We start from the raw sequence: 27,157 nt of genomic DNA on the forward strand, positions 1-27,157 counted from the left end.
TAACGTCGTGCGGTACTTGGTTGGCTTCTGGCGTGACCTGAAATTGAGGATTTAAGCTGAATTTCTCTCTTCCAGCCTGTACCCCTGTAGATTTGATGTGCTGAGATATCTCAGATTCTTGGAAGTCAGATCTGAGATAGCAGAATTGAGCGTGGCAGTACGTGAGATACCTTCAGTGGTAAAGGTGCATGGTTTTTCTGACAAAGGCTTCGTTCTCCTCCCGGGATATACTTGGGCTGTGAATCCTGTAGGAATGTCCTTCTCTCAAAGAGCTTCAGATGAGAAATGTTGGGTCCTACCATCGCAGGTCCTCCCTGAACGTGCGTTAGGCCTAGGCAAGCCTGGGTTTTGCAGTCAGTCGCACAGCCTGTATGTTTGTCGAGGGCTGTTCTTACTGGGGGACTGGGAGAGGATTACGGTACCGCAGCTTTCTGGTGCATAACGTAGTTAATTCGGGTGCCGTGGTTTCTATCCCTCTGCAGATGTGCCGACGAGCCTGCACTTCCAGAGCATGTTGAAATCTCAGTGGCAGAACAAACCCTACGAGAAAATTAAACCTCCCAAAAAGCTCTCGCTCAAGCACAGAGCCCCCATGCCTACCAGCAGCCTGTCTGACCCTGCTCGCAAGGACCGCCACAAGCTGGTGAATTCCTTCTTCACTGCAGCCAGTAAGTGTCCTCCCGGCCTCTGCCGCGTGCGGGAACGTTGCCTGGTTTTGTTCCCGACAGCCCTGCGATCTGGGAGGAGAGAGGAGGAGGATACCCTGCAAATTCAGCTGTCAGGGGTGAGGCCGTGGTGTCGCAGGCCAGGGCTGAAGGTGAATTGTGTGCAGGTTGTGAAGTTCAGGCTGGTCTCGGTTTGTAGGGACCTCTTCTTGACCAGAGGCTGTGCTCGTGCTGGCATGGGCAGTACGACAGCTCGTGCCGCTCTGAGAACATCTCACTTAGCGCCGTGGTGGCGTTGAACCCAACCTGTCTGGATTTATGGAGCTGGTAAACTCTGCCCGAGTCTCCCGTGCCAACAGAAAGAGAGGTGAAAACTGGCGTTTCATAGCTCTTTCTCTGTTCCCCTCCTCAGAGCGCTCACATCAAAAAATCCAACCAGACAAGGCACACAGGCCGCCTTTAGACGATTTTACGGCCGTGTCCAAGGCCGAGAGAGCGCCAGAGCGCTCGCTTGTCCAGCCTCCTGCCTATGACAAAAAGCGATTGCGAGACTGCTCATCTGAGAGGAGTGAAGGTAGGCTCCCACGGCCAGGTCTCTCGGGGGGAGCTTGGGCTTTGCTGCATATCCAGCCTCTCTCCCCCTTCAGCCTCAGAGAAGGGGAAAAAACCGCGCTGCTTCTGGGCCTTGTCACCACCGCAGCAATGCCTCGTGTGCTCTAACTGCTTCTTCCCCCAGGGCCTCTCGGGCTGGCAGCCGCCATCAGGAGATGCTTCTCTTTCATGCAAAGTGCTCCTCAGCACTGGCCATTTCTGGTGCACATGGTCCTTTTCTATCCACCCCCCACCCCACCCCACCCCTCCTTGGGGTTTTGGGGTTTTTTTGCTAATGTCATTCTTCTTTTTCTCCCCCCCCCCCCCCCCCCCCCCCCCCCTTGTGTAGTGTTGAAGCATCACACGGATGTTGGTGGCCCAAGCTACTTGTCAGCAGCTGCAACCCCCACACCTCACAGCCCTATAGCGCGGCAACTGTCCACCTCCTCGGAAGGCTCCGCTCCTGCCAGCACGAGTTCCCAGGGCACCTCCAGCACAGCTGTAAGTATCTAGTGCCTTGCTGGGGAGGTTTCTGAGCTCAGCTCCATCATGGGATCTCAGCTTTCGAGCAGTTCAGGCCTCTTAGGCTTCAGAGTGCTTGGTATTTCTCTTACCGTGCTGGATCCGTCGGTTCAGCTGATGGTGGGGTTGCTGGCCCTCTTTTTTGCTTTGACTTTGGGTCTGCTGGGGTTCCTGGGTTGATGCTGGCTGTGCAGAGAGCCACTCAGCTGCAATGACAGGTTCACTGTCAGCTCAGTAACTGCTGGTAAATGTTCCTGTTCTCAGTAGTCCCCTGGCTTTGCTCCGCATACAGTTTTGGTTTCTGAAGTTGTCTGGGAATGCCAAGAAGAGGAGTAGAAGAGCTTGAGCCTGCTGGTGGTACAATGGTGCTTCCACTGAGATGGCTTTCCCTTCATGGCCTCGGTGGCACTGGGCTCTAAATGGCGCTGGGGCCGAGTCACAGGCAGCGGTACAACAGTGGTGGCTGAGATCTTAACTTTCACCTATACGCAAGCTTCAGCAGTTGCTTAACTCCTGCTGTCTCCTGAGACACAGTCAGCCTCCCAAAATGCCAAAGGGTGACAGGATTTGGGACCTTCATGAAGCTGTGTCTAAAAGCTGTCAGTGAGCAGGGCCATAACTCCCTCCCGTTGGGCTCTGGGACAGATGGATGACACAGCTCCTTCTGCCAGACGTCATCCATCCTCCCAGCGCCTGAGCCACGTTTGATTGAAGGACTTAAACCCTTGATTAAAGGACTGAATTCTGCTGAACTCTTTAAGTGTCTCTGTGGAGAACCTGGCCTCTGTCTGGCCACTCGAGTTAGTATTTTGTGCCACAGCCTAGGCTGGATGTGACCCAGGGATAACGAAGCAGGTCTCCTCAAACCCCGATAAGTGAAAACAGGGCGGTTAAGAGGCATCTGTCTGTGGCCGAGCTGAGGGCACCACTTCCAGCTCAACCTTGTGTGCCCTTGTCCTTGCTCCAAGCTTGTTGCTCTGGGGCTGCCAGGTCCCTGCTGGAACCCAAGAAGTTTGGCTTGAATGTGCTCGGTGTTTTGGAGGAGAGGACAGCTCTTCTCAGCAGCACTAGCGTGTCAAGATGATACTTCCTTGTGCTTCACACATACCTTGCTCTCCTCTGGCTGTGTTTTCTGCTGCTCTTTCACAAGCCCTTTCAGAAAAGCAAGATGAAGTGTCTTCTTTTCAGAGGCTGAGTCCTGCAAGAGTAGTGTGGGCACTGGGGATCCAGGGTCCAGGTCCTGGGTTCGAGCATCCCAATCTGGAGCAGATTTGCATGTGCTCCCCAACCAGTGGGTCAAGCCTCACCGTTGACAGCGATGTGTTGGGATTTCCTTGCCCCCACGGTTGGTAGTTGCCCACCCCCTCCGTCCTCCTCCAGCCTCACACGGGTCCTGGGGTTTGGCCATGGCAGGTCCCTGGCAGTTGGGTTCGCTCGTGGGATCAGGGACCGAGAACGTGGTAAATGGCAGGTGACTCCGTTGGGAGGATGGGCTGTTTGTGTATCAAGCTGATCCATGAGGATTCGTGTCACTGTACCATCAGTGCTGCTGTCACAGGTCTGGGGGAGGTTTTTGGATAGACAGATGGTTGGAGGGCACCCAGCGTTCAACCAGGTTTAAATAGATAAGTGTGGAGCTTATTTCTGTCTTAGCAAATCTATTCCAGTCAAAAGCGCGATACAGATGGAAGCTGTTGGGCGCTTGGTACAGCTGTCATAACCTGAGATGAACTCCTGGCTGATGGCCTCGTGTTCCTGCTCTGTCACAGTGTCACCTCTGGTGGGTCCGGACCCCTGCAGGGACATGACAAACAGGGTGGTTCTTCCCTCTTTCCTGATGGTCTGACCAATTCCTTTACGTTGGCGGTAGGGAATTGGATTTTATGGGAGACTTCTCTTCTTGCTGGGTCAGTTTTATCAGGCAGATCAATCTCCTGATCCGCCTGGCTGTGCAGCGGCCGGTGCCGGTGTGGAGGTGGGGGCTGGAGCTCAGCAGCCCTTGCCCTTGTCCCTTCCAAACTGAGGATTTTTGGTAGTGAAGAGAACTTCCAGCAAGCAGTAGGTGAACTCCCATTGTGATGGAAATTGCTGTTATTTCTAGAATCTCCATAGGTCCTACGAGACCACGTACTTTTTCCATCAACGCCTTAAAATGTCAAAACCTACAGCCCTTTCTCACGTGGTTCTTGTCTTCGTGTCACAGCAGCCCAGGAGGAGGAGAGGCGAAAGTTCATTCGATATTAACAACATTGTCATCCCGATGTCCGTTGCTGCAACGACTCGTGTGGAGAAACTGCAGTACAAGGAGATCCTCACACCCAGGTACGAGCCTGATCCCCGGCTCCCGCAGGGCTGTTCCGCGCCAAGCTTTTACCGTGCAGCTGCCCTGTCAGAAGTTCAGCCCCGGCCTGGGGCTTTGCTCCCAGGGGCTGCCAGTGCTGGTGAGGAAAAAGGGCTTGCTTCCTCCTTGGAAATAAGAGCAAGTTTGGAAAACTTCTGATCATACCATTGACGGAGACTTGCTAAGTTAGGAAACACGTTGTCCGAGCGTCCCTCGTGCGTGAAGGCCAACTGCCTTGCTCGGGTTCTCTTTGTTTAGTCTAAAGTCATCCCAGTTGTCCTCTGTCCTGCTGCAAAGCTGCTGAGTATGTTGAGCCAAAGGTCCTGCTGGTTTCCCAGCTCGGCACGTGGCTGGGTTAGTGTTGCAGCGCGGGAGGAGAGGCCGCTGCCTCGGGTGGTGCCGGCCCGGAGGAGCACCAGGAGCGCTCCCATGGCTGGGCAGTGGTGGGAATCACAAGTGTTCTCTGCCCAGGCTGAGGTGAGCTGTCAGCCCTCGTTCGGATGGTCTTGGATTTACACCGTGGATGAGATCAGTTGCTGGTTTTCACACCTGAGTGCTTGGTGGGAGCCAACCTGCTGCAGCACCGGTGCAGCTTCTTCATCCAAACTGCGCCGTTTCTAGTCCTGCTTTTCCCTCTCGGTTTTCCAGATCTCTTTCCCAACTTACCCTTTTTCTTCCTGTTGCTGAGACAGAGGAAGAGGAGGAAAGTGCTGCAGCGTCTGCTCTGCTTCCTCTGCCCTTGGCAGGCTTCAGCTGCGCTGCCAGACCAGCGCCAAGGAGCTGGGCAGGGAGGCAGAGGGGAAGGGCTGCGGCAGGAGGACACGGGTAGCCTCACTGTCCATTCCTGACCGTCCCAACAGGGAAGGATGTCTCCTGCCTGTCCCCCAGGGTCCGATCCATCTGCAAAAAGATGTGCTTGACCTGGAGCAGGCTAACCAGGGAAGGGGAGGGACCCTTGTCTGGCACCACAGGAGGGATTTTGGTAGACAAATGTAGCCATTTGGCTTAAAACTGAGCCTAAGTCTGTTGCTCGTGGTGCCAGGCTTGTATTTTCCCTTTCCCAAGAGACAGCGTTAGTGCGTGCAGGGCTTGTGCTTGGCTGTGCCTGTGATTGCCCTCTCCTGTTGTGTGTTGCAGCTGGCGTGAAGTGGATATCAGCGCTCTGAAAGTGAACCCTGATGAAGACAATGAGGAGGTAAGAAGGGTTTTATTTCCCAGTTAATGTGGGAGGGGGTTGGTGACAGCTGAACAGTGTCCACAGAGGATGCCGGCAGGGAGTGGGCCCAGGGAGGTGCAGAGTCTCTTCCTTTTTTTGCAACAAAATGGCACAATTGGCCTTGCAGAAACCAGCCCTGGTGGTGGTTCCTTTTCAGGAAGGGATTAGCTGGCTGGGTACAGCTGCCTCTGAGGTCTGAATTGCTGTCAGGAGTCCTCTCTGGGCAGCAGTCTTTTTATGGAATAGTCTCATCAAGAAATCATGACCAGTCACCCCGCTATAGTTATTATTTTAGCTGAACAGATGATGGCGTTTCCTTAAACCTCCGTGTGAGCGCTTTCGTTCTGGGATAAGTGGCTTTCCTTTGGTTTTCAGTTCTTAATCTCTTCCCAAGCAGTGCAGACTCAGTTGAACAGGGTGCTCTCGCGCTCACTGATAGCATCTGCCTCCCTCCAGACACAAACATTTATTTACACTCACGCTGTAGCTCACGCTGGAAGAGCTGCGCGTAGGTGCGTGTTTAATAGAAGGAAGCTCTGAGCAAGCCCTGTGCCCTTCCCTCTCCAGATCGAGGACTTGTCCGATTCGGCCTTCGCTGCTCGGCACGGCAAGTGCGAAGAGATGGAGCGGGCCCGGTGGCTGTGGAGCACGAGCATGCCCCCGCAGCGGCGGGGCAGCAGGTACGCCTGCCGGCACGGGTCCTCGGCACCGCCCCGGCGCGGGCCGGGGCTGGCCCAGCGCACCAGGAGCGCTCGGGGGCAAAGAGGAGGCCGTGGGTTCCTCTTGGGAGCAGGTTGTGGAGGCGTTACTGGATGGGCTGGTCCATAAAAGCGGTTAGAAGCTTGTGCCGGCGTTGGGAATTTTGATCCCCATCCGCAAGAGCAGCTTGAGGAGCCCGTGCAGGAGCGGGGAGTAGTCTTGCCGAGGGGAGGGTGACGTTACACACGGGTTAAGTTGCCGACAAGCGACTTGCACCGTCTGGGTTCTGCTTTCTCAAGCACTTTCAGCACTCTAGAAGCGCGCCAGCTTGGGAGTCCAGAGGGCAGAAGGACTGAGGTGGGCCTGCGGGGACAAGAACCAGTGGTTGTTCGGCGTCCGTCACATCTCTGCCTGATGGCTTCAGCACTGCTCTTTCTCTGCTCCGTTGTATACGTGTCCTTGCGTTCCTCTGAGCACTTGACACTTGATTCCCTTTCTGCAGTGTCCTTCTGTGGGTGGGTGTCTAAAACCACACGCAGTTTCCAGCTGTTGATCTCGTCATAAACCTGCGTAAGAAGAGATTCGCTCTTCTCTGTTTGATTTCTGAGGCTTTGTTTGGTTTCGAACCATTTCTGCACTCGGGCAGAAACCTTTGCTGAACTCCCACAGGCTCCCGGGCGTCTTAGTCTGGCTGTGGTTTCGGTTTAGCCCTGCCGGGTGTGCGCGATCGTGCAAGGTTATTTCTGCAAGAACTTCTGCAGATGCAAAGGTGGCGTTTGTCAGACTGGGTTTGTGCTGCTGCCGCCTCGTTTCAGCTGCAGCTGCCTTTCCCAGGGCTGGTGGAGTGTGGGACGTTTTTGGTGTTTCTTTGCAAACTTCTTCAGCCGGTTCCTCGCAGCTGATGGCGCTTCACCATGACTTTGTTTCTCTGAAGACCCTCTTGTAAGGATGTTGGTGAGGTCCTGGCTTGGTCATTGAGGTGAATTCCAGCTTCATCTCACACGTTCAGAAATGCTGGTGGGAAAGGACTTCCAGAGGTCTCTGGTCCAGTCTCTTGCAGGGCTGTTGCCAGCAGGACACCGCGTTGGCCATGGCTTTGTCTGGCCATGGCGTGAATACTTCCAGGGATGGAGATTCACCCAGAGCTGGGGCCAGTATTCCCAGTGCAGCTCCCCAGCAGGGAGAGACAGGGATGTAAGCGTTCCTGCTCGGCGGGCCACGTTCCTTGGTGCAACCGGGGACGCGGTTTGCTGTGTTTGTGCTGAGAGTGGCTTGGCCGAGTTCAGCTGGGCGTTCGCCGCGTCCCCAGCTCCTCCTCAGCAGGGTCCTTGCTCAGTCCCTCAGTTCCCGTCCTGGGGTTGTTCTTTGCAGCTGCTTCAGTCTTTCTGTAGAAATTGTTGGAGCCCCCGCTGGCCCGGTAACTTCTTGTGGCCCCTTATCTGTGGAATATCTGGGCCAGGTGATACCAGTAAGCACTGGGGTGAAGTCGCTTAGTTTCCCTTTAAATGTCATTCTCTTTGTGACCTGCTCCAGCAGATCTGCTGAGCGTCCTGTGGTCTTCCTGCCCGCTGTGTGCAGCAGAGGGGTTTGGGTTTTTTTCCTGTGGCAGCTTTTAAATTGCATCTTGATTCAGCACATGGGCTCCATGCAGCTTGCTGCAGGTGTAGCTGTTTTATTGGCCTCATTGGGGCTGGGTTTGTATGTTCTGATGAACGTTCAGAACAGTTTGGCCAAGGTAAGTTTTGGAATCTTGACGGTCCTTGATTGCCACTTGCTGTTGCAGTTCATCTTGAAGAGCTGTATGCGGATGTGGGGACTCCAGTCAGGTTTCTCTGGAGCCTGTGGGTCTTTATTCGGGGAATCTGTGTAGGTGCTCAGACTTTCTTAATTCTTGGTTTAAATCTTGTGAAGTTTAGGGGGTTTACAGTGCTCCTCCTACACCCGACTGTTGAACTTGGTGCGTTTTCAGCGTTACTGATTCACTGCACTTGGTTCTTGAACTGCCTGGTGGTGTCACATGGCCTGTGGATGGTGGAAAGACTCGGAGAAACCAATTTCGAAGTGTCTGATTTCGTAGGGCGGCTCCTTACCGCGGTGCTCGTGCAGCACACGCAGCGTAGGAGATGTGTGGGACACGTGGCCTTAGGAGAGCAGCGTCAGTGCTGCAAAGCTGCACGGAGACAGTGGAGACGGGACCGAGACGAGCCTGGATGAGTTTAACCTCTGGGCTGCGGCATTCCCTCCTCGTGCCGGATCCCTGCGGCGCCGCTCCCCGTCGTGCGCCGGCTCCCGAGGAGGGGGCGCTGGAAGGGGTCGTAGGGTGGCAGCGAGCGGCCTGGGCCCCCGCGTGGGTGGGACCGAAGGCAGCTCTCCAACGTGTCCCTATCTCAGGTCTTACAGATCGACGGACGGACGGACGACCCCCCAGCTGGGAAACCCCTCGACTCCCCAGCCGGCATCCCCCGACGTGGGCAACTGCCACTCCCATTTGGAGCTGCCCCACACCCACTCACCGCGCAGCCCCATCAGCCCCGAACTGCTCTCTGCCCCCCTCACCCCCCTCTCCCGTGACTCCATGCGGCTTCTGTCCAGCGAGGACACCCGTTGCTCCACGCCCGAGGCCGGCCTTGATGAGCAGGTGGGTGCTGGCTCCCGTTGCGGCCCTTGGCTCTGGTTTTGTTCCTGGAGGCCGGCGGGAAGGCCCGAGAGCCGCCCGTCGCTGTGTCACTGCAGCGGCAGCTGCGGGTGGGTGTGAAGGTAAATCCGACGCTCAGACTCGGCCGTTTCATCCCCCTCGCTGCGGGGAGGCAGCTTGGAAACCCGCGTGTGGGAAGGGCCGTCCGAACGCTCGGCCGGCCGGGAGGCGGCGCGGGGTGCGGCGCGGCGGCGGGATGCTTTTCCAGCGGCTGCCGCGGTTCGGAGGCTGCCGCGTCCTCGCCGCGAGGGCTAAAGCTCCCCGTGCTCCGTTAACGAGCTGGCGCGGCGCCGTGGGGCTGCCTGCTCCGACCGCCGCTGCGGGCAGCCGGAGTCGTGCGGGGAAGGGCAGCAGAAGAGCTTTTCCGGAGGATTTTCCATAGCCCGGTGTCTCTTCTCTTTAGGCTGTGCAGCCCTGGGAGCGACGCACCTTCCCGCTCTCGTACGATCCCAGGACAGAGTGCGAGGACCAATCTGACCCCCAAGACCGGTTGTCGCGCTGCACCCGGCGCACGTCGGGCAGTAAATCCTCCCGGGAGACCGATGGCACTTCTGCTTTGCCCAACCTGGCCAGCCTCAAGAGCCGAACCCCCCTGGCGACACCCTCCTCCTCCTCCTCCTCTTCCTCCGCAGCAGTTCAGCGGCCAGCGCACAGATAGAGACATACGGGAAGACATGAGCAAAACCAACACACAGAACTAACTCTTGGCATTAAAGCTTCCAAAATCTGCGTTTGATATTCAAACATCCTGCCGGGAATTTTCACAGTTTTTAGTGAATTTAAGGAGTTTAGAAACTGTTTTTTGTTTTCTTTTTTTTTTTTTTTTTTGTTTTGTTTTGTTTTCTTTTTCTTTTTCTTTTTTTTTTTTTTCTCTCTCTTCTCCATGTTTCCTTGTCACATGAATGAGAGCCCCCAGATCCTCCCAGCGGAGTGAAGCCTTGGGAGGGGAGCAGCCCACCAGACCCCCCTCCCTCTCTCCTCCCCTCCCCTCTTAGGTGTATAAAACTAGAGCACAGGATTTAGCTGACTAGCAGACTTCGGGGATAGTTTTTCTCAAGCAAAAGGGTGTCTTTTTCTCTTAACCCGCTACCCCCCCTCCCCCCCCCCTCCCTGAAAGGTTTTAGTGGAGTGAAATTAGTGGTGAAAAGTGATGTCTTGGGATTGCAGCCTTCACTAGCTGTCTGTCTGTCCTCACGTGCAGCGTGCCCAGCCTGCACCTCCACCCTCCGGCGTTTCCCTCCCCCTATAGGTTGTAGTTCCAGGTATCCCGAGGGGTGACTCTGCCTCTCCCCGATCTCCCCCCCTGCCCCCGGGGCCGCCCATCACCTCCTCCTTCCTTCTCCCCTGCTTTGGGAGCAGCCGTGTGCTGTGCCGAGGTCTGGCTGCCGGGGAGGGGGCCAAGGAAGGGCCCTTTTAGCCGCTTCATGCCCAGCTCCGCGCGGGGAGGGGTGGGATTTCGGGAGCAGCCTCTTCACACCTGGCGAGGTTCTCCTGGGTCCAAGGCAGGGAGGGGAGAGTCCCCAGCCCGGTGCGGTCGGACGCTCCGAGGAGGAGCAGAAATCGCGACGCGCTTCAGGGACAAGGACGCGCTTTCGGCTGGGAAACGCGGCTCTGCGGCCGGCGCTGGAGCTCGGCTCTCGCGGCGGCCCCCGGGAGGGTTGGGGAGTTGGGGTGAGGGCAGCTCCGAGGAGCCGCCGCTCGAGCGTCCCGTGCCAGGAGCGGGACATGGCGGGTTCCCAGGGGTGGCTTTGGTCTCGGAAAAGGGGAGATCAGAGAGGGAAGGAGGTGCTGGGGGGGGGTCGGGATCCATCACCGCTGCTTCGCTCCACTTCCACACACGGTCCCAGAACAGGTGTCAATTCTGTTTCATTTCCCAGTCGTTGGTCCGACGTGCCACCTCCTGACAGGTATTTTGTTTTGAAACCGAGTTCGCTGCTGGTCCTCCCCCTCCCTCCCTCCCTCCCCGGCCCTTCCACACCCGCAGTGACTCCCGGATCCCGCACACCGTGCCCATCTGTAACGCTTTCCGATCCCAACGGTGTGGCTATTGGTCCCTGTCCTGTTGCTAGCATTGTGCCTGTCTTATGTATAATCACATCACCAAAAAAAAAAGGAAAAAAAAATACAAAGGACATTTTTTTTTTTTTCCATTTTGTAATCGTAAAGAAATAGTAGCTAAACTGCTTAATGGTTGGGGTTTTCACAATTTTCAACATTATCTAGTGTTTTTGGTTCTGTTCTAGTTTAAAGGATTTGTCATCGTTTCTTTAAAAAAAAAAAACAATGCTACCATATCCCTCTGCATAAGTGCTTTTCTATTTATAAGGTTGAAAATTCTGAATAACCCTTTTAGCATTATAAAAACCACAAAAAAAAAACCACCTTGTATTTTGTAAATATTTTCTTTTCCTGCTTTGAGCTGTGTAATGTCCTTGTTATATAGAAATGCTTTTCTTCCGAGAAGCTGATCTTTGTTAATGTCTTGATTCTGTTGGCAAAGCACAAATGTGCTTATAAAAAAAAAAAAAGAAGAAAAGATTAAAAAAAAAATTAAAACAGAATATTCTCTGCGAAGTGTGTTTGGGAAACGCTGGGTTGGGAGGTGGAAGGGGCCCTTCCGCGCGCCCAGCCCGGTCTTGGGTGGATCAGCCGCTTCCCTCCCGCCCCGCGTTTCAATGGCCTCTTTTTTTTCCTTTAGAACGTTATTTATTTCCCAGCAGTTATTGTCAGTCGGTGAAAAGAGGAATTGTCCTGTGGGATCGCCGGGTTTGGGCTTTGCCCTGGGATGCGATGGGGCAGGAGCGGGGCTTGGCGGCGCTTCCCTGGGAGAGCTCCGGAGAGCCGAGCTCTGCCTCGCGGCGCTCCGTCAGCCCGGGGGGTTGTGGTGCCTTCGCAGAGTTAACTGGGGGCTGGTCCCCACCCAGGTACCGCTTGTGCAAATCGTTCGCCCTCTGTGGCGGGTTTTGCTGTGAAGGTTGAATGTTTGCAGGAGGCGAGTGGTGGGAGGCGACTTCTGGGGTCAGAGACTTGCACCGCGTGCCTCGTTAGCCGAGTGGGTGGGACACGGGAAGGTGCCGGGTGCCCGACGGGCAAAGCAGGAGGCAGCAGCCTGGGCATCACCGGCTTCGTCACAAGTCATTAACAGGGGAGGAGAAATCCAATCTGAAAAGCAAACGGCGGCTGCGGTTGCGCCAGGTCGGAAACTTCAACCTGCCCAGGGGAAGGTGCGGAGCGAAGGGCTCGTGGGGCGGTTTCGTGGGGACCACGGTGCCGGTAACTGGGGGATCCTGGGCTGCGGGAGCTGCAACGGTAACGGGCTGGACTGGGGAAGGGGAATACGGGGTTGCTGTGATGGGAAGCAGCCCCTGTGCTCCCGGTGCTGGGGGGCGGCAGAGCTGCCTTTAGTCTCCCGCTGCAGCTGAGAAAACGTCCTGTCCGCGGTCACACAACGTGCCAAAATATAAAACTTGGGCTTCCTGGCTGCAGGGCCTCTGGCTGCCCACGCCGCCCACCGGGCAGGGCCTCCTGCTCCTGCACCCCGGTTTGCTGCGGGAAGAACCGCGGCCTCCCCGCGGGCTGCAGGGAAGGGGGAGCTGGTGAAGGTACAGCATGGGCCGTGGGGGTGGCTGGTACTTGGACAGAAAAAAGGTAGGAAGACCGTCCCTGCCCATCTTTACCGCTCCCCGGTAGCCAGTCCTGCAGCCCCGGCTTGGCAGCGGGAGGATTGGCAACCCCAGCGTGTATGGAGGGGAGAGGACGGACCAAAACCCAGCCAGAGCCTGAGCCCGTGGGCTGGAGAAACCCCCCTGCTCCCCTCCCGTGCGAAAGAGTCGGCGTTTATCGTAGTAATGACTTTATTTCCAAATTCACTTTTACGGCAACAGTGTAAACCAGTTGTTAAAACGCACGATACACTATGGACATTCACAGACAGAAGCTAAGCTAGAATGATACACTGAGATCAAACCTTCCCTCCCCTCCCCAGCGCACCGCAGGGAACACGGGGCTGCCAGCACCACCGGCAGTCTGACACTGGAAGTTCATTTCACAAGCATATTACTTTTTTTGAGTGCAGAAACACGTTTTTCTTTTTTTAATCAGTGCCGGTTTTAACCCTTTTCAGACCAAGATGTGTGTGGAGTAAAGGAAAAGCCATGGGTCAGTCTGTCCAGCTGCTCATGGTAACCCTCAGGCCTGGGTCTGAACGCGGGGTCGGGGCTGGGGACGTGGCTCGGGCTGCTGGAAGGGGACAGCGGGAGACGCGGTGGATGGAAAGGGCTGTCCTGGGACCCCCCTGCAGCCCCCGCAGGTGAGGACGGGGGTGTGAGGAGGACGGCAGCCGGGGCTGGGGGTGCGTGCGCAGCCGAGGACACTCGCAGCGGGAGGGGGCTGCTCACCGGAGCTCGCCACACGCTAAGGACACCCCTGGCTTCGGGGTCCCGCAGGAGCTGCACAGAGGGGCTGGGGGGGGTTGCACAGGGCAGGGCCGGGACGGGCAAGCTCAGCTACGTGCCGTCCTGCAGCCGAAAAGGGTTAAAAGGGGTGACCGGCGTTCGGTGGTTCTCCCACTTGCTCGTTTGCATACAGAGGACAAAAATACCGCAGCGGCTCCTACACCCTACACCGATACAAAGGTAGTCACAGACTGGAGTACAGAGTCTTACAATCATAGAGTCAACTGAAACGGAGCGAGTGACGAGCTGGACGTGGGCTTTCGCTTGACGTGTTGGTGCTGGACCAGCCTCTCCCCAGCGGTAAAGCAGCTCCTGGGGCTGCAGAGCCAAGGGTTGGACACCCACCCGCCTGAACCGCCGCCCCCCAGACACAACCGTCCTCCTCCGGCGCTGGCCAGGCCTCCTGCTCGGGCTGTGCCCAGCCCAGCACCGCCCGGAGCCCCCACGGGGCGTGCGAAGGCCACAGCAGCGTGGCAGGGTCATCGCCCCCTGCTAAGGATGGGAGTGGGTCCTGGCCGGGGAGGACCCGCTGCTCTGCTCCAAAACAGCCTCGGTGGCACCCAGCCGCCATCCCAAGGACAACCCCTGTCCCAGCAAGACCCCTCCCGCCACCGCTGTCCCAGTCAGACCAGGGTTTCGACCCTCCCTTGCTGGGAAAGCACACCCTTCCCTGCAGCGCGGCCCTAGGGGGGGGTGCAGCCCCCACCGAGCACCTCTCTGCCCTCGCCGCCACGGCCGGCTCTTCCCCCACAGCTCGGCTGGTGCCTTTCGGCAGGAGGATGGGGAGGGAGGACGCGCGCTGAGCTGCCCTGAGCGCATCTCAGCCTCTTTGGTTGTAGAAAGAAGGGGCGCGCGGGGACGGCCACGGGTGCAGCACAGCCCCCGGCCACCCCCTCACGCTCCCTAGGTCGCCACAGGAACAAAAGCAGCAAAAAAAGAAAGAAAGAAATCAGCTCTTTTCCCCTGGGTGGTGGTTAGTGCTGTACGAAGGAGACACCGTGAAGGGTGGGGGGACATGCTGCAAACTCCAGCCAGGAGAGCACCCGGGGGAGGGGGTTGGTTTCAGTGCCAGGGAGCAGCCTCTGCCCCCCCCCCCCCCCCCCCCCAGCGCAGGCCGGGACGCGGGGAGCTGCCACCACGCACCAGCCAGAGCCGCCCTCGCACCTTCCCCTCGCGTCCTCCCGGGTGTCTCCTACCGCTGCCAACGGCGCGAGGGCAGCAGAGCCGTGGAGCTGCCGCCATCTCTGAGCTGACCTTGCAAGGGGGGGGGGGGGGGGGGGGCCGGGGGAAAAAAAAAAAAGAGAACAACCCAAGAGCGTTACAAGCTGCACCCAAATCCAGGGGCCAACCCAGGGTGCCCCCTCGTACGCCGGCCCTGGGCCCTGGGAGGTGTGCAGCCCCGGGGAGCAGCGCGGAGCAGAGATGCCCCCGTGCAGCCCCCTGCCCCGCAGCCCCCGGCGCTCCCCAGGGAGCGGGGCAGGGGCTCTGCGCCCACCCGGCAGACATGCGGTGCCGGGCGGCCCCATCGGCGCCGGGTCCGGGCACGACCCGGAGCTCGGCCAAGCTCCCCCTTGGGCCCTCCTCGCTGGGCTACGGGCACGGGGCAGCTCAAAACTACTTACAGCATTATTATTATTATTTTTTTTTTTTTTTAAACACATGCTCGTTTATGAAAACAATCACCCTGGCACGGTCCAAGCATATACAGACAAATCTACTCTACGACACGAGGGGCTGCCAAAGGAAGGGGGGGAAAAGCCTCTACTCATCCACTCAGCGGTTCCAGCACAGCCATGGAGAGGGGAACGGGCCGGCCGGGGCCGCTCCCGCAGTGGGATGCCCCGGCGTCGCCAGTACTGCAGCTGCCGGAGCTGAGCGCGGGTTTAGGGGATACCTGGCAGTTACCTTCAGACACATCTCGGCTTTCGGAGGTAAAAACAAAAAGGTTTCTTCCCAATCAGCAGGCAAATTTAATGCAGAAGAGGCGGGCACCTCCCTGCAGTCCCTGGCTGCAGCACCCGCCGTGCTGCCTCCAGCCCGGCCTCGTCAGGGTAACGAGGGTGGGAAGGTCAATCCCCTCCCGCTGCCCTGGCGTGGGGGTCCCTGCTGCAGCTGCACACCCCCCCCCCCCCCCCCGGTCTCTCCCCCTCCCCGCTTCCCCGGGGCGGTGGGGGTCCCTGCCAGGGGCTGGGACAGCGAGGGACCTCGGGGACCTCGCAGGGGGACAGGGCACGGGCTGGGCGCTCCGAGGAGCAGGGGGAGAGGAGGTTTTGTACCTCATCGTGTCACTGATTTTGAAGTCCTGGAGCTAGAGCTGAATGAACAGTAAAAGCAGGTTAAATCATTAACCAGTTAGGGGATGGGGAAGCAGCTGTAAAAGGAACAGAGGAAGAAGGCCAGATTATTATTTTTGTTTCTTTTTTCTTTTCTTTTCTCTTTTTTTTTTTTTTTTTCCTTCTCTTCTCTCATCTTCACCTGCCGTGCCCCGATCACAAGCCCTGCTTGGCCAGCGAAGCGGACACTTCGTCGGCTAGCGTGGCGAGCTGGGGGGAGTCCACCATATTGATGCTGCCGGTGGAGGAGACGTTGCTAAGGCGGCGCGGGGAGGCATCTCCGGAGATGGTGGGGGACTTGTAGACGATTTCGGCGCCGTGGTCGGTCTTGGCTTTGGCGTTCTCGCGGAAAGTCAGCTTGTGGGTCTCAATCTGCAGGAGGAGGAGAGGGCGGTGAGTGGGGAGGGGGCAGGTGGCCGGAGAGGCCGTTTTTACCTGGAAACCATCCGTGCAGCCGGGAGGAAAGCTCAGCTCCTCGGCCTGGTGCCCCCAGCAGCCCACAACCGGCGGGGGGGGACACGGCAGGACCGGAGTATCTCGGGATGCTGCTAAATCCTTCCCGAGCGCCCAGGCGCGGCGTGGCGGTGGGTCCCAGGCACAGAGCTCAGCCGGCACAACCGGGGCTGCTCCTGCTCCCCCCCGGCAGAGCTTTACGGAGGGGGTGGGATCCCCCTACGGGGCGTGAGGCTGCCCCTTAACCCACAGCCCAGCCGGGCACAAAACGCTGCTCCCACCGGCCAAACCCCTCTCTCCCAGCGAGCGCCAGGGCCAGGGAGGGGAGGGGAAGCGGGTCGGGTTGGCTACTTACTGGTGCCCTCCCCAGCCGAGCGCAGGGCTGGGAGCTGGCTCTCCGGGGGGGTGGGCGGCTCCAGCACCAGGGCCTGGAGCCCAGCGGGGTCTGGGCTTGGGGTCCGAGCAGCCTGGGGACGGGTCTTGTCTTCCTTGCCTTTCTCTCTCTACAGGTGAAGAAACCCGCCCACGGCGGTGGGGTGCAAAAAACGCATCAGCGACAAAAAAAAAAACCAAAAAACAAAACCCAAGATCCAATCAACGTCAACCAGAAGGAAAAAGACAAAAAAAATACAGAAAAGAAATAGAAAACGGTGGAGAAAAAGGTCTGAAAAATAGGGCCATTCACTGACTCCTCGGAAAGAACAGCCTTTGGAGACAGGGAGGAAGGAGAGCAGGTGCTGCCGGCACAGGCACGTCGGCAACACCCCGGCTCCCCGCGGGCCGCCCGGCGCGAGGGCGGCACACGAGCCGGCTGGGCTGCGGGCTGCGCGTCCCAGTCGGGCTCTGCTGCGTCCCCTCCCCAAGGAGGGGACAGGGGACATGGGAGACGCTGGGGAAGGGGCAGCGGAGCCGCCCGCAGCTGCCCCCCCCGTGGGGGGTGGAAGGGGCTCAGCGGCGTCCCTGCGAGGAGAGCGTCCCACCGCAGGGCAGCGCGGCCCGAGGACAGCCCCTGGCACCAAGGGGCGAAGGGGAACGGGCTGGACAGGGGAAGCAACCGGAGGCGGCGTCTGAACTGGGGTTACACCAACAGCCTCCTCCAGGAGTGGATTTAGGCAGGGTATAGGCCACTCCACACAGGGCACGGGCCGAGGCAGGCGATGCCACTGCTGGGTCACACCCTTGCAAAGAAATTCCCCCTCCAAAGGGCGAGTTCTTGGAACGATGGCCCAGGGAATGCGCCAGGGTATGAAAGAATCATCGCTGAAACCACAAAAAGGCTGAAAACGGGCTGAGCGAAGCACAGGGCAGTCTGATGCGTAGCAGCAGCGAGAGAAGGGTAAGGAAGTCAAGCGATCCCTCGGCCAGAGGCCAGCGAGCGCTGCTGGGAGCTGAAGAGCTGGGAGGTGCACAGAGAAAACACGGCCAGGAATGAAGTGCCAAGGTACAGGAGCCGCAACAGAATTTTCCCTCCCCATTGACGAAGAAGTGTTTTGAAAAAACAAGCAAGATAAAAGCCACTTTTTCCTGGAGAAATTCAACCGTGCGTGTCACCAGGCTGGAGTCTCAACTCTCTGCTTACCTGACCTCCTGCTCCCCTGCCTGCAAGGGACCTGGCTGCCCTTGAGGCGAGGTTGTAGAGATGTTTCACTCAGCTAAGACTTCGTGTGAAGTCACCATCAAAGCCTCCGGCAGGAAGGGCTCACCCCAGGTTCAGCATGTCACCTGCCCTGGCTGGCTTTTGCCTTGCCATTTAAACCCCCCCCAGACGCCCACCACCCCCTACACGGAGCCCTTGGTCAGTCTCAGCTGAGAGAGAGACTTGGGGTAAGAAGGAATCGGCTTCTTTCTGAAGCAACGGCCTACGGCAAAGTCACCTTTTCTAAAGAAAAAGCCTTTAAGGCTCCACTTTCACCGGGGAAAAAGCCAACGTGGCACCCCGAGCTGCCAGCTTTGTGCCACGCTGCTGGGGGTAACCACCAAGGCAGGGGGCAACAGCAGTCGCTGGCGGCAGCACCCCTTAACGGGAAAGGTTTGGGACACAAACACGTTCCTGCACCAGCTTCAGGGAACACCAGAAAGGGCAGGAACCCACGGGTGTCCCTCACATTCACACTCATTCAGGCGGCCGTGGGCCAGGGAGGGGACAGAGCCCGCCGTCCTCGCAGCTCTGCCCACCGCTTGCTCCAGCAAATGGCCTCCAGGTTGTCGTGTGTGTGTCCCCCCCAGCCCCCCGATGCGGCCCGGGAGCCCCCGGCTCTGCCCGGGGGCAGCAAGCCGCTGGCGGGAGGGCAGCCTGGCTGCTGGGGCACTTTCTGAAGGACAAGCACACCCAGACCACCCCGCGCTCGACCGTGGGCAGCGAATCGTGGCAAGCACCGGGGCAGAGGCGCCGCCCGGTAAGCCGAGAGGAGGGGGCACATGGTGTAGAGGCGAGCTGGGGGAGCAGGACCTTCTCCGAGCCCAGCCTCCGGCCGCTGCTGCCAGAGCAGACAGGCACCCGCAGCAGAACGTGCCTCTTCTCGCCCCAGCGCCCCTTTACCTTTTTATTTCCTCCTCCGGGGACGTGGCTGATGTTATCTAAGGACCCGATTTTCGATTGCACCTTATCTTTGAAGTCCAGTTTCTCCGATTTCACCTCCACCTGGCCACCGCCTGGAAGGGAAGGGCACGCCGGCGGTTCGCTCCCGTGCCAGCTCCACCAAAGCGCTCCGAGGCCGAGCAGGGGGTGAGGAGCAGAACGGCAGCAAGAGGGACCCCACGGGGATCTGGGAAACCCGGGAGCCAGAGCCAGTGGGAACCAGGGGGAAGAGCCTTTGCAAAGGATGCTGTGCCCAGCTGACAGACAGCAGAACCGAGGGCAGGGAGCTAACCCTACTCCCCTGAACACCAGCAGTCCCCCCTGTTTATCCCTAAATACTTCCCATTTACAGTGACGTGTTGGCACGGACAACGTGTCCACGGATCACGCCAGATCCCTCCCCCGCTGCCGAGCGGTGAGGCTCGGAGAGGCTCCAGCAGTGACGGAGCTGGGGACAGCATCCAGCACCCCAGGGCTCGCTCTGATGCTCCGGTCACCGTTCCACGTGCCTCCCCCCTCGCTCCCCGCACTACCCCGACCCTCTCCCCGTCTCCAGACGCGCACCGCGATGCAGCCCGCGAGCTCCCGAGCCCGAGGTACCTGGTTTGTGGTGGATGTTGCCCAGGGAACCACATTTGGACGTCACGTGGCTCAGGTCGACTGGCTTGTAAACGATTTGAACCTGTCCGTGCGAGAGAGGAAAATGCCATGAGCCTTGTCGCCACCACGGGCGACCTGGGGAGGGGGAGGCACAACACACACCGGCACCTGATCTGGATTCAAGGGAAAGGACAGCTTAAACCCCAGTAAGATTAATAATACAAAAGAAACTGTCATCGGAAATGGGAGATCATTAATGCCCGTGTGCAGTAGCCTCCCTTAACATGTCAGCATGCACGAGATCACCTCTCCACAGAGGGGGGAAGTAGAGGCAATTTTAAAGTGCTTAAGTGAGAGAGAAAGTGGAGTGGTAATTAATTAAGATTTGCATACACATCATCCAAAAGGAGGAGATATACCAGAGAGAAAACGTAAAAATTAAATACCTTTTCTGGTGTAAAACATAAAGCTTATGTCCACAAAAACTGAAAGAACAGAAATGATCAATGTGCACAGAACTTTCAAAAGAGTGACCAAAATATGCATTTCTGAAAAATGCTGTAACGGAAATAAGGGTTAAAAAAAAAGCAAAGCAAAGTCTAAAATATCTGACAGGAGTTCACGTAATATAAATCAAAATGGCAATTACAATAGATTGAACCACGACAGCATTTCATGATCATGGTGCTCTGTTTTTCGGTGGTTTGACCCATTGTGTCTCTGAACTGGGCTCCAGCCGTTCCACTCCAACCGCCCCCCCCCCCCCCCCCCCCCCCCCAGACCGGTGGCCTGGGCACGGGGCCGGCGGCCGCTCGCGCACGGACAACCGGGTCACACGAGACGCACACACGAGGGACGGTGACCGTGGGGCTGTTTAGCGGTGACGTTAGCGGTTAAACACCACACTGGGGAAACACCAACGACTGGAGAGGTCTGGGGCCACCGGGCGTGCGAGGGGCGGCAAACCCCAGCGCACGCACACCAGCGACGTCAGGAGCAGGAGACAAGGGGGGGGGTGAGAAAACATCCCCGTATCCCCCAGGAGTTACCTTGGGGCCTGGTTTTTGGACTCACACCTGCGTGAGAACGAGCTATGGCTGTAGTTAGTGGGGGGGGGGGAGGGCCACGCAGGAGAATTCGGAGCATCGGCAGCTCGAGGTTGGTTGCTGCCCCCCCGGGAAGGGTCCGGCGCTCAGCCCGGGGTTTCAAGGGGAGCGCACGGTGCTCTCTGCGTCTTCGCCAAGCACCACGGCAGGCGCGCGGCTCTCGCCAGTCTCGGGAAGGATGGGCCGGCACCACAGGGACCTTTGCAGAGGGGCTGACCCCTCCGAGCAGCCCCGCAGCCTCCGGACCGAGGTGGCCGAAAGCCAGCGCAAAGGGTTCGCCGCAGCCACTGCTCTCCATCGCACCCCGAGCACCCTGGGCTGACTCCAAAGCCCCCCCGGGGTGAAGGTGGATCCTTCAGTCAGCCCCACGCCCACGCTCAGAGCGAGGTGCTGGGCCGTGGCTGCGCAGGCCACTGAGAAACGCTTCCCCTCCATCCTGCGGCCAGGAAAAGGAGCCGGGGACAGAGGCTCGGTGCCACCGTCCCGGTGCTCGCCGTGCGTGCCGGCCTGCCTCGTCTCCGATGCTCGCGCACACCCAAAGGCACATTTGACAGAGAGGGGAGACAGAGAGAGGGGAGAAAAGCAACCCCAGGGTCCGGGAGCACATGGCAGACACAGACATGAAGACAGCGTAGGGGAAAGGTCACACGTTTAATGCACCGGGCGGGAGGAGAGCTGGGTTCGGTCGGAAAGCAGGAAACAGACCCAAAAAAAGGAGAGCTGGCGCCTCTCGAATCGCAGACCCCGAAGGGCCTTGTGAGCCATTTGGGCACCGCTGGGACCTGGGACTGGAAGACCTCCCATTTCCAGAGCAAGCAATCAGCAACTGAAACACTTTCTGCTCTCATTCCCTTTTTTTTTTTTTTTTTTCTTACAGACAGGACCCCATTAACCCTCACCACCCTGCCGGGGAGCAGAGAAGGGTCCTCCCCATTTTAGCAAGACAGGAAAAGGGGCACGGAGTTGCTTGCCGGGGAAAGCAGTGCCAGAGACCTGGGGATCTCACCTCTCAGCGTCAGCAATGCTTAGGGCAACTTTTGCCTAAAGCATCACCTTGTCAGAGCTTAAAAAAAATAAACCCCCCAAAAAAACCAGAGATACCAACCCCAGGTTACTGCAGAATATTCCTCTTGAAGCAGCAATGGCTGGGCAGGCAGTCACTGCTGACAGAGCTGGAGGATTAAGACGTGACGGCCATGGGAGCCGGGCGGTCTCCTGATGCCCCTCTTTAGGAGGAGCCCCAAGGCACAGCTCTGCCGCCCCAACAGCCCGGGCAGCCACGCTCCGGCCACGTCAGCCTTGCTCCGAGCGCCCTCACCCAGAGCTGAGCTGCTGCTTTCCGTGCTTTCAGCGCAGCCAAGCAGCGATCACCCCAATTTTCACTGCTGGCAGAGCCTGGGGAGGGATGGCAACCTCCAGCCAAAAAAAATCCAGATAATTCTGAACCCACCGCAGCCAGCGCGGCTGCCAACGCTTGCCCACGGCGCGAGCTCTCCGTGGAGAAAAGGGATGAGCTCACCCCCGCTGTGCTGAAGCTAATGAGCAGCCACAGCACAGAGGATTCGTGACGAACACTAACTCCTGGGGTAACAAGTGGTCCACCACGCACCAGGCAGCGCAGCCAGTGCAGGACCCTGGGGTAAGAAAGAGCAAAACAAGCACGGAACGTGCTTCACAGCGGTCTGACCTCCGCAAAGCAGCTCCTCTGGCCCGTCAAACAAACGCAGAACGACATCAAATTTAAGACGGAGGCTGCAAACCCCGTTATGTCCCGATGCTCACGTGCCCAGCCCTCCGCAACGCCCAGTTTCTCAGGGAGGGCGTCCACAGAGATCAAAAACAGCCCAAAGAAAATCCAGCGGGCACCAGCGAGCTTCCTCAGATGGCCGCGGACCAGGCAGCCACAGACCCTGCGTCGCACTGTTTGGGGTCTCAGCGATGCACCTCCCTTGGTCCGTCATCTTTCCTGGATCCAAACTCTTCTCTCCAGAGAGACCGGCGTAAATCCGCCAACCTCTGTGGAGTTTTCTCCAGGTTTCTGGCACAGTAACAGAAAGCTGAGCCCGGCTGTTTATCTGGGAACGGCTGGAAACGCCAGCATTCCAATCAATTAGCTCAATATTACTTTAGGCTCGGCTTCCACGGGCACTGCCGGACCCATTGGTCAGCAAGGAGCAGCTTGGTATTTGCATGGACCATACTTGCCTGATGGGAATGGGCAGGGACCTGCGCTGTCGCATGTTGGGCAGGGTCACGTGCAATTTAGCAGTACATTAAGCAGCGAGGACTGCGTTTGCTTACAAATCTATCCATCTACTGCATCAGCAACTACGTCACCGTCTGCTAGAGGCCACCCAGCCTGCAGACAACGCGGCATTCAGCCTTCCAGGTAGCGTAAAACCTTTACATTAATGGGATGTTTTGTTACAGACATGGTTGCTACGCGGGTCAGTTAGTTCTGTCCATGTCAGGCATGTCCAGGACTTGTTAGGGTTCATCTAACCATGTCTTTGGGGTTAATGGGGTTAAATGACAGCACGTCACCAATGGCTATCTGACGGCAGGGTCGCTGCAGATAGCATTGGCCCATTTAGTGTATACAACATGCCACTACTAATAAGGATTATTACAGTGCATTCAAAGTGTGAAGGTACTCACACTGCCTCCTCCCGGGATGTGTTTGATATTATCCTTTGAGCCACACCTGGATTGAACGCTGCTAAAGTCCAACTTCTTATTAACAATCTGCACCTTTGGTAGCCAGAAAAGAGTCATTGCACATCACCAATAGCTATCTGACGGCAGGGTCGCTGCAGATAGCATTGGCAGTTTAGTGTATACAACATGCCACTTATAATCAAGAACTATTACAGTGCATTGAAAGTGTGAAGGTACTCACACTGCCTCCTCCTGGGATGTGTTTGATATTATCCTTTGAGCCACACTTGGATTGAACGCTGCTAAAGTCCAGCTTCTTATTAATAATCTGCACCTTTGGTAGCCAGAAAAGAGCGTGAGAAACAACATGACCATCTGGAGCTCGACCATGCGTTACATCACTAAAACCAGGAACCTGCCTTCCAGTGCCAAGAGCAAAGGGAATCTCTGGTTTGCTGCACGGGTTGGTCTACTCATGGGTTGGAAACTGAAGCTGGGAGGTGGGCAGGTTACAGCTAGAGATTGGACACGTCTGGCTAGCAAGGCAGCCCCGGCTTCCAGGCCAGAAACACAACCAAAAAAGCCAGCTCACCCCATTTCCTTTCCCTGAACAAAACGGGGAACTTGCTGGGCAGCAAACACGCTGGAAGGCACCACTGCTCTGAGCCTCGGCTTCTGCAGAGCCAGTGGAAGGAGGAAGGATGGAGCTGAGAGAAAAGCGCCTGCTCAGCCCCGTCTCCCGTGCCAGGCAGCGTGCCCCCTCTCTCGGGCAGACACACGCGGCCTCACGTTGCAGCAGCTGGAGCAAACTGGGCAAACTGGTCGGGGCAGCAGGCTGGAGGGCAGCAGTGGCGTGTGGCGGAGAGGAGGCCGGAGCTCTGCGCTGTGCAGGGCTCAAACTCCCTCTACAGTTCCAAAGAGAAAAAAGCAAACGGTGCCAGGGACGCAGCGCCCTGCCTGCGGTTGTCTTAACTCCTGCCCGGACGAGGTGGAAGGGGCAGCACAGGCCATCCCCAAAGGCGGCAGCTCTGCTGCATATTCCCAGCGCCATTTCGGGTGGGAGAGGGGCTGGCCATGGCTTGGTGCCCCAGGGGAACCGCACACCGTGGTAACTTCACCCTCCAGTCCCAACGCCTGCCCGCCCTCTCTCCCCACCCCCCCCAGATTTCTGTCCTCACGAAGCCGTTTCCATTTGGGACTGGTTTTCCCTGTTCGGGTTTCGTAAGGGCGGCCGTGCTGGAGCGACCCCCACGCTCAGGAGCAGCGATGACGGACACCACCGAGGTGAAGAGCGTCCCTGCCCCTTCCCCTACCGCAGCCTGGGGTGGCTTTGCAGCCTGTGCAAGTACAGACCAGAGGTAACTGCAGGTGAACCCCAGCAGGCCCGCGCTCCCTCGGGGGAGAGCTTGGCTGAAGCACAACGGCACCCCGCAAGGCAGCAGCGTCACCTCGCACCGCACGCACGCTCCTTGGGTGACCGCGTCCACGAAGCTGGCTGAGCAGGCAACCTCGTCCTCCACTTCAGCGCGCCCCCGGCCTGCTGCTGCCAGGAGAGCTCCTCGCTATACCCTGCCTCTTTAGCCCGAGAAGCACCAAGGCTGACACGCGCCTCCACCGTCATTTTCCAAGTCCACATCGAGCAATCCGGCAAATCAGGACCCAGTTCTGCCAGGCCAGGCTTTGCCAGAGCAGCGGTCAGCGGCCCAGCGACAACAAAAGTGCTCAGACGATGCAGAAAGAGGTACGGCCTGGGTGACTCCTGGCATGAGTGCCGCACGTGCCGTTGCTTCCCTGGGCTGGGAGTCTGAAATCTGGGCAGAGAGCAGGCTCCAGACCCGTCTTCTGCCCACCCTAAAATCAAACTTGTGGGATCAACCCCTTCTGCTCCAGCTGCAACCGTTCTGCTACGAGCAGCCTCGTGTCCTACAAAATCCCCAGGAGATCATCCAGCCATTCTCCCCTGCGGAGTGCAATGAATTGTCCCAAATTCAGCTGTTCTGACTCTTTCGGTGACAACAATAAACATGTTGTCTGACAGAGAAGCAGGCAGAGAGGAAAAAAAAAAAAATTCATAAAAGCTGGGTAAAACCGAACGAGCCAACAATTGAACCAATTTACAGTAAACGGAAAGGTTCCTTCTAAAATCCCTGAAAAGCAGCGTTTTGTGGGGGCGGGAGGAAAAACTCAAGCCTTGTGCTAAGCGGGCAGGAGGGCTGAGGCCCCGGGACAGGGGCAGCTGGAAGGACACACGCTGCTCTGCTCAGGACCAAGGGCCAGAGCAGCCCTGCCCAGGGTCCAGAGCCCCCCTGGGTCATAGTACAAAGCAAAAATGTGCCATTGTCCAGTGAAATGGTCAGCCACGGCAGAAAAAATGCACGTAAGGCAACGGAAAAGCACACTGCTATGTAAGATGGTGGAGAGAAGCCATCTCAAAGCCTCCTCCCGCGCCGAAGTCGAACGTTGGAGCCACCCAGTCACACAAAATGGCACGCACCGCACTCGGGGGAGATTTGTCACCGCTCTGTTGCATTGGCAGCCACAGAGCAAGGTCTGCAAGACGGCGTTGCCCTCCCGGGGCGGGCAAGCACGAGCACGCGGGGACTCCTGACTGCACCGGTCAACAGATGTGCAGTTCTGCCATTTAATGTCGTTTAACATCTGTGTAAGAGCCACCGGGGCCTTCACCAGCCCGAGGACCCAGGTGCTTTCACGTCTCCACCCATGCAGCAAGAAGGATTTTACAAAAGCCTCAGGACACGGCCCCACAGGAGCAGTGCAGGGAGGCTCGGAGGGGTGCTGAGCAGCCAGCACGGCGGCTGGAGCCCTGTAACGGCACGCTGCTGCTCTTGGGGCTGCACGGATGAAATTAGCTCCCGCCACTCCCTCACCCCAACTCTCCTCCGCTGGGCTTCGCAAAATTTAACGCGAGACCCTCGCTCCCAAGCGCCTGGAGCACGGAGTTCACCTTGCCGCTCGTGAGACGGCCTCTCTGGGAGCGAAAGGTCCCAGTGGTCGAGAGGACGACAGCGCCACCAGTTCTGGCCGCGTCACGCCGCGTCAGAACACAATCCAAAACCTTGCCAACAGCGTTGGACCCAAAATCACAACGTTCTGCAAAACGTGCCGAGCCTGGGACCCTCGCGGGGCGGAGACCATCCTGTCCGCTCGCAGAAACGGAGGCAGCGTTGAAGAGACTGCTCCAGATCCCACGGTACAGGACTCAGAAACACCACCCTGATCCCGCAGCTCTGCGGGGCTGTAGGTCACAATTTGCTCTCCCTAACTGGACACCACGAGGGAACGTCACCCCCCCCTGGCAGCCAGGCCATAGGTTGACGGGCCACCCCACGAAAGCCGCATCACGAGCCCTCTGCAGCCCTCCCTGCGGGGCAGCTGTACTGCGCTAAGCCAGGCAAGCCGTTTCAGGACAAGCACCCAACCCAACTGACCCGAAAAAGCTTTAAAATCAGAATCAGGCTGGAGATCAGCTGAAGCCTGGCTGCCCACCGCTGCACCTCCGGCCCCAGCTGGGCTGCTGCTGCTCCAGGGAGGGCTCTCCCCTCCCAGACGCAGCATCAAGCACCCGCCGTCCCTCCAGACGGGTCCCTGGAAAGCAGAGCTCGCGTTTACCTTGCCACCTCCGGGCTGGTGCTTCAGGTTTTCAGTCGAGCCAATTTTGGACTTCACATTTTTCAGGTCAGGCATGGGTGCAGCCGACGGCTGGATGCGGCTCTTGGCAGAGGCAGGAGATTTCGGTGGTGTGCGAACCACTGCCACCTTCTTGGGCTCCCGGGCTGGTGGGGTGGGCAGAGAGGGAGTGCGGGAACGGCTGCCTGGAGTCCCGGGGGAGCCGGGACTGCTGTAACCGCTTCTGTCTCCAGACTTTGGCTGCTCACCTGAAGTTTGCAGACAGAGGGAGGCAAGAGCAGGATAAGCAACCTGGGTACGTGACCCCTTCCCCCGCTCACTGCCTGCCCTTATGGGGCTGACCTGCCCGGACCCAGCGCCCACCCACCACTCCTAGTGCAGCAGAGGGGAGATGGCTGCACTTTCTTCTACTTCATTTTGAAGGGAAAACTGTGATTAAAGGCAATTTCCCAGTATCTCAGAAGGAAGATGGTCTTCATCGGCAAGACTCCCCACCCGAGCGTGACGTTAGCGTGCACGACAAATTACAGACAAAAGACATTCAAACAAAACCACTTTTCCATTAGTAATCTGGAAGCACTTTTACAAAATTATTTTA

The 27,157-nt window shown here is 57.9% G+C and overlaps 2 protein-coding genes across 4 annotated transcripts in view; one reads left to right on the top strand and one right to left on the bottom strand.

Moving 5' to 3' along the window:
- The window catches only part of KANSL1 (KAT8 regulatory NSL complex subunit 1), a 79,640-nt gene extending 70,167 nt beyond the window's left edge, over window positions 1-9,473 (top strand). For 2 of the 3 annotated variants that reach the window (XM_086477882.1, XM_086477885.1), the window contains 8 exons: window positions 483-668; window positions 1,078-1,239; window positions 1,606-1,757; window positions 3,982-4,100; window positions 5,257-5,314; window positions 5,903-6,015; window positions 8,426-8,672; window positions 9,133-9,473. In XM_086477882.1, coding sequence (XP_086334008.1) covers window positions 483-668; window positions 1,078-1,239; window positions 1,606-1,757; window positions 3,982-4,100; window positions 5,257-5,314; window positions 5,903-6,015; window positions 8,426-8,672; window positions 9,133-9,387 — 1,292 coding nt within the window. In that variant the 3' untranslated portion in view covers window positions 9,388-9,473. The remainder of the gene's footprint in view (window positions 1-482; window positions 669-1,077; window positions 1,240-1,605; window positions 1,758-3,981; window positions 4,101-5,256; window positions 5,315-5,902; window positions 6,016-8,425; window positions 8,673-9,132) is intronic. The other variant, XM_086477884.1, reaches the window with a different exon arrangement.
- A 6,160-nt stretch (window positions 9,474-15,633) lies between these two features.
- MAPT (microtubule associated protein tau) overlaps window positions 15,634-27,157 on the bottom strand; it is a 49,842-nt gene continuing 38,318 nt past the window's right edge. Inside the window, exons 11-16 of the mRNA XM_086477801.1 lie at window positions 26,542-26,807; window positions 23,153-23,245; window positions 22,912-23,004; window positions 19,148-19,229; window positions 18,509-18,621; window positions 15,634-15,888 (exon numbers count right to left, since the gene is read on the bottom strand). Of these exons, the coding sequence (XP_086333927.1) occupies window positions 15,673-15,888; window positions 18,509-18,621; window positions 19,148-19,229; window positions 22,912-23,004; window positions 23,153-23,245; window positions 26,542-26,807 (863 nt within the window). The 3' untranslated portion in view covers window positions 15,634-15,672. The remainder of the gene's footprint in view (window positions 15,889-18,508; window positions 18,622-19,147; window positions 19,230-22,911; window positions 23,005-23,152; window positions 23,246-26,541; window positions 26,808-27,157) is intronic.

This window comes from Leptosomus discolor, chromosome 25 (genome assembly GCF_034619465.1).
Source record: "Leptosomus discolor isolate bLepDis1 chromosome 25, bLepDis1.hap2, whole genome shotgun sequence".
Taxonomy (NCBI): Eukaryota; Metazoa; Chordata; class Aves; order Leptosomiformes; family Leptosomidae; genus Leptosomus; species Leptosomus discolor.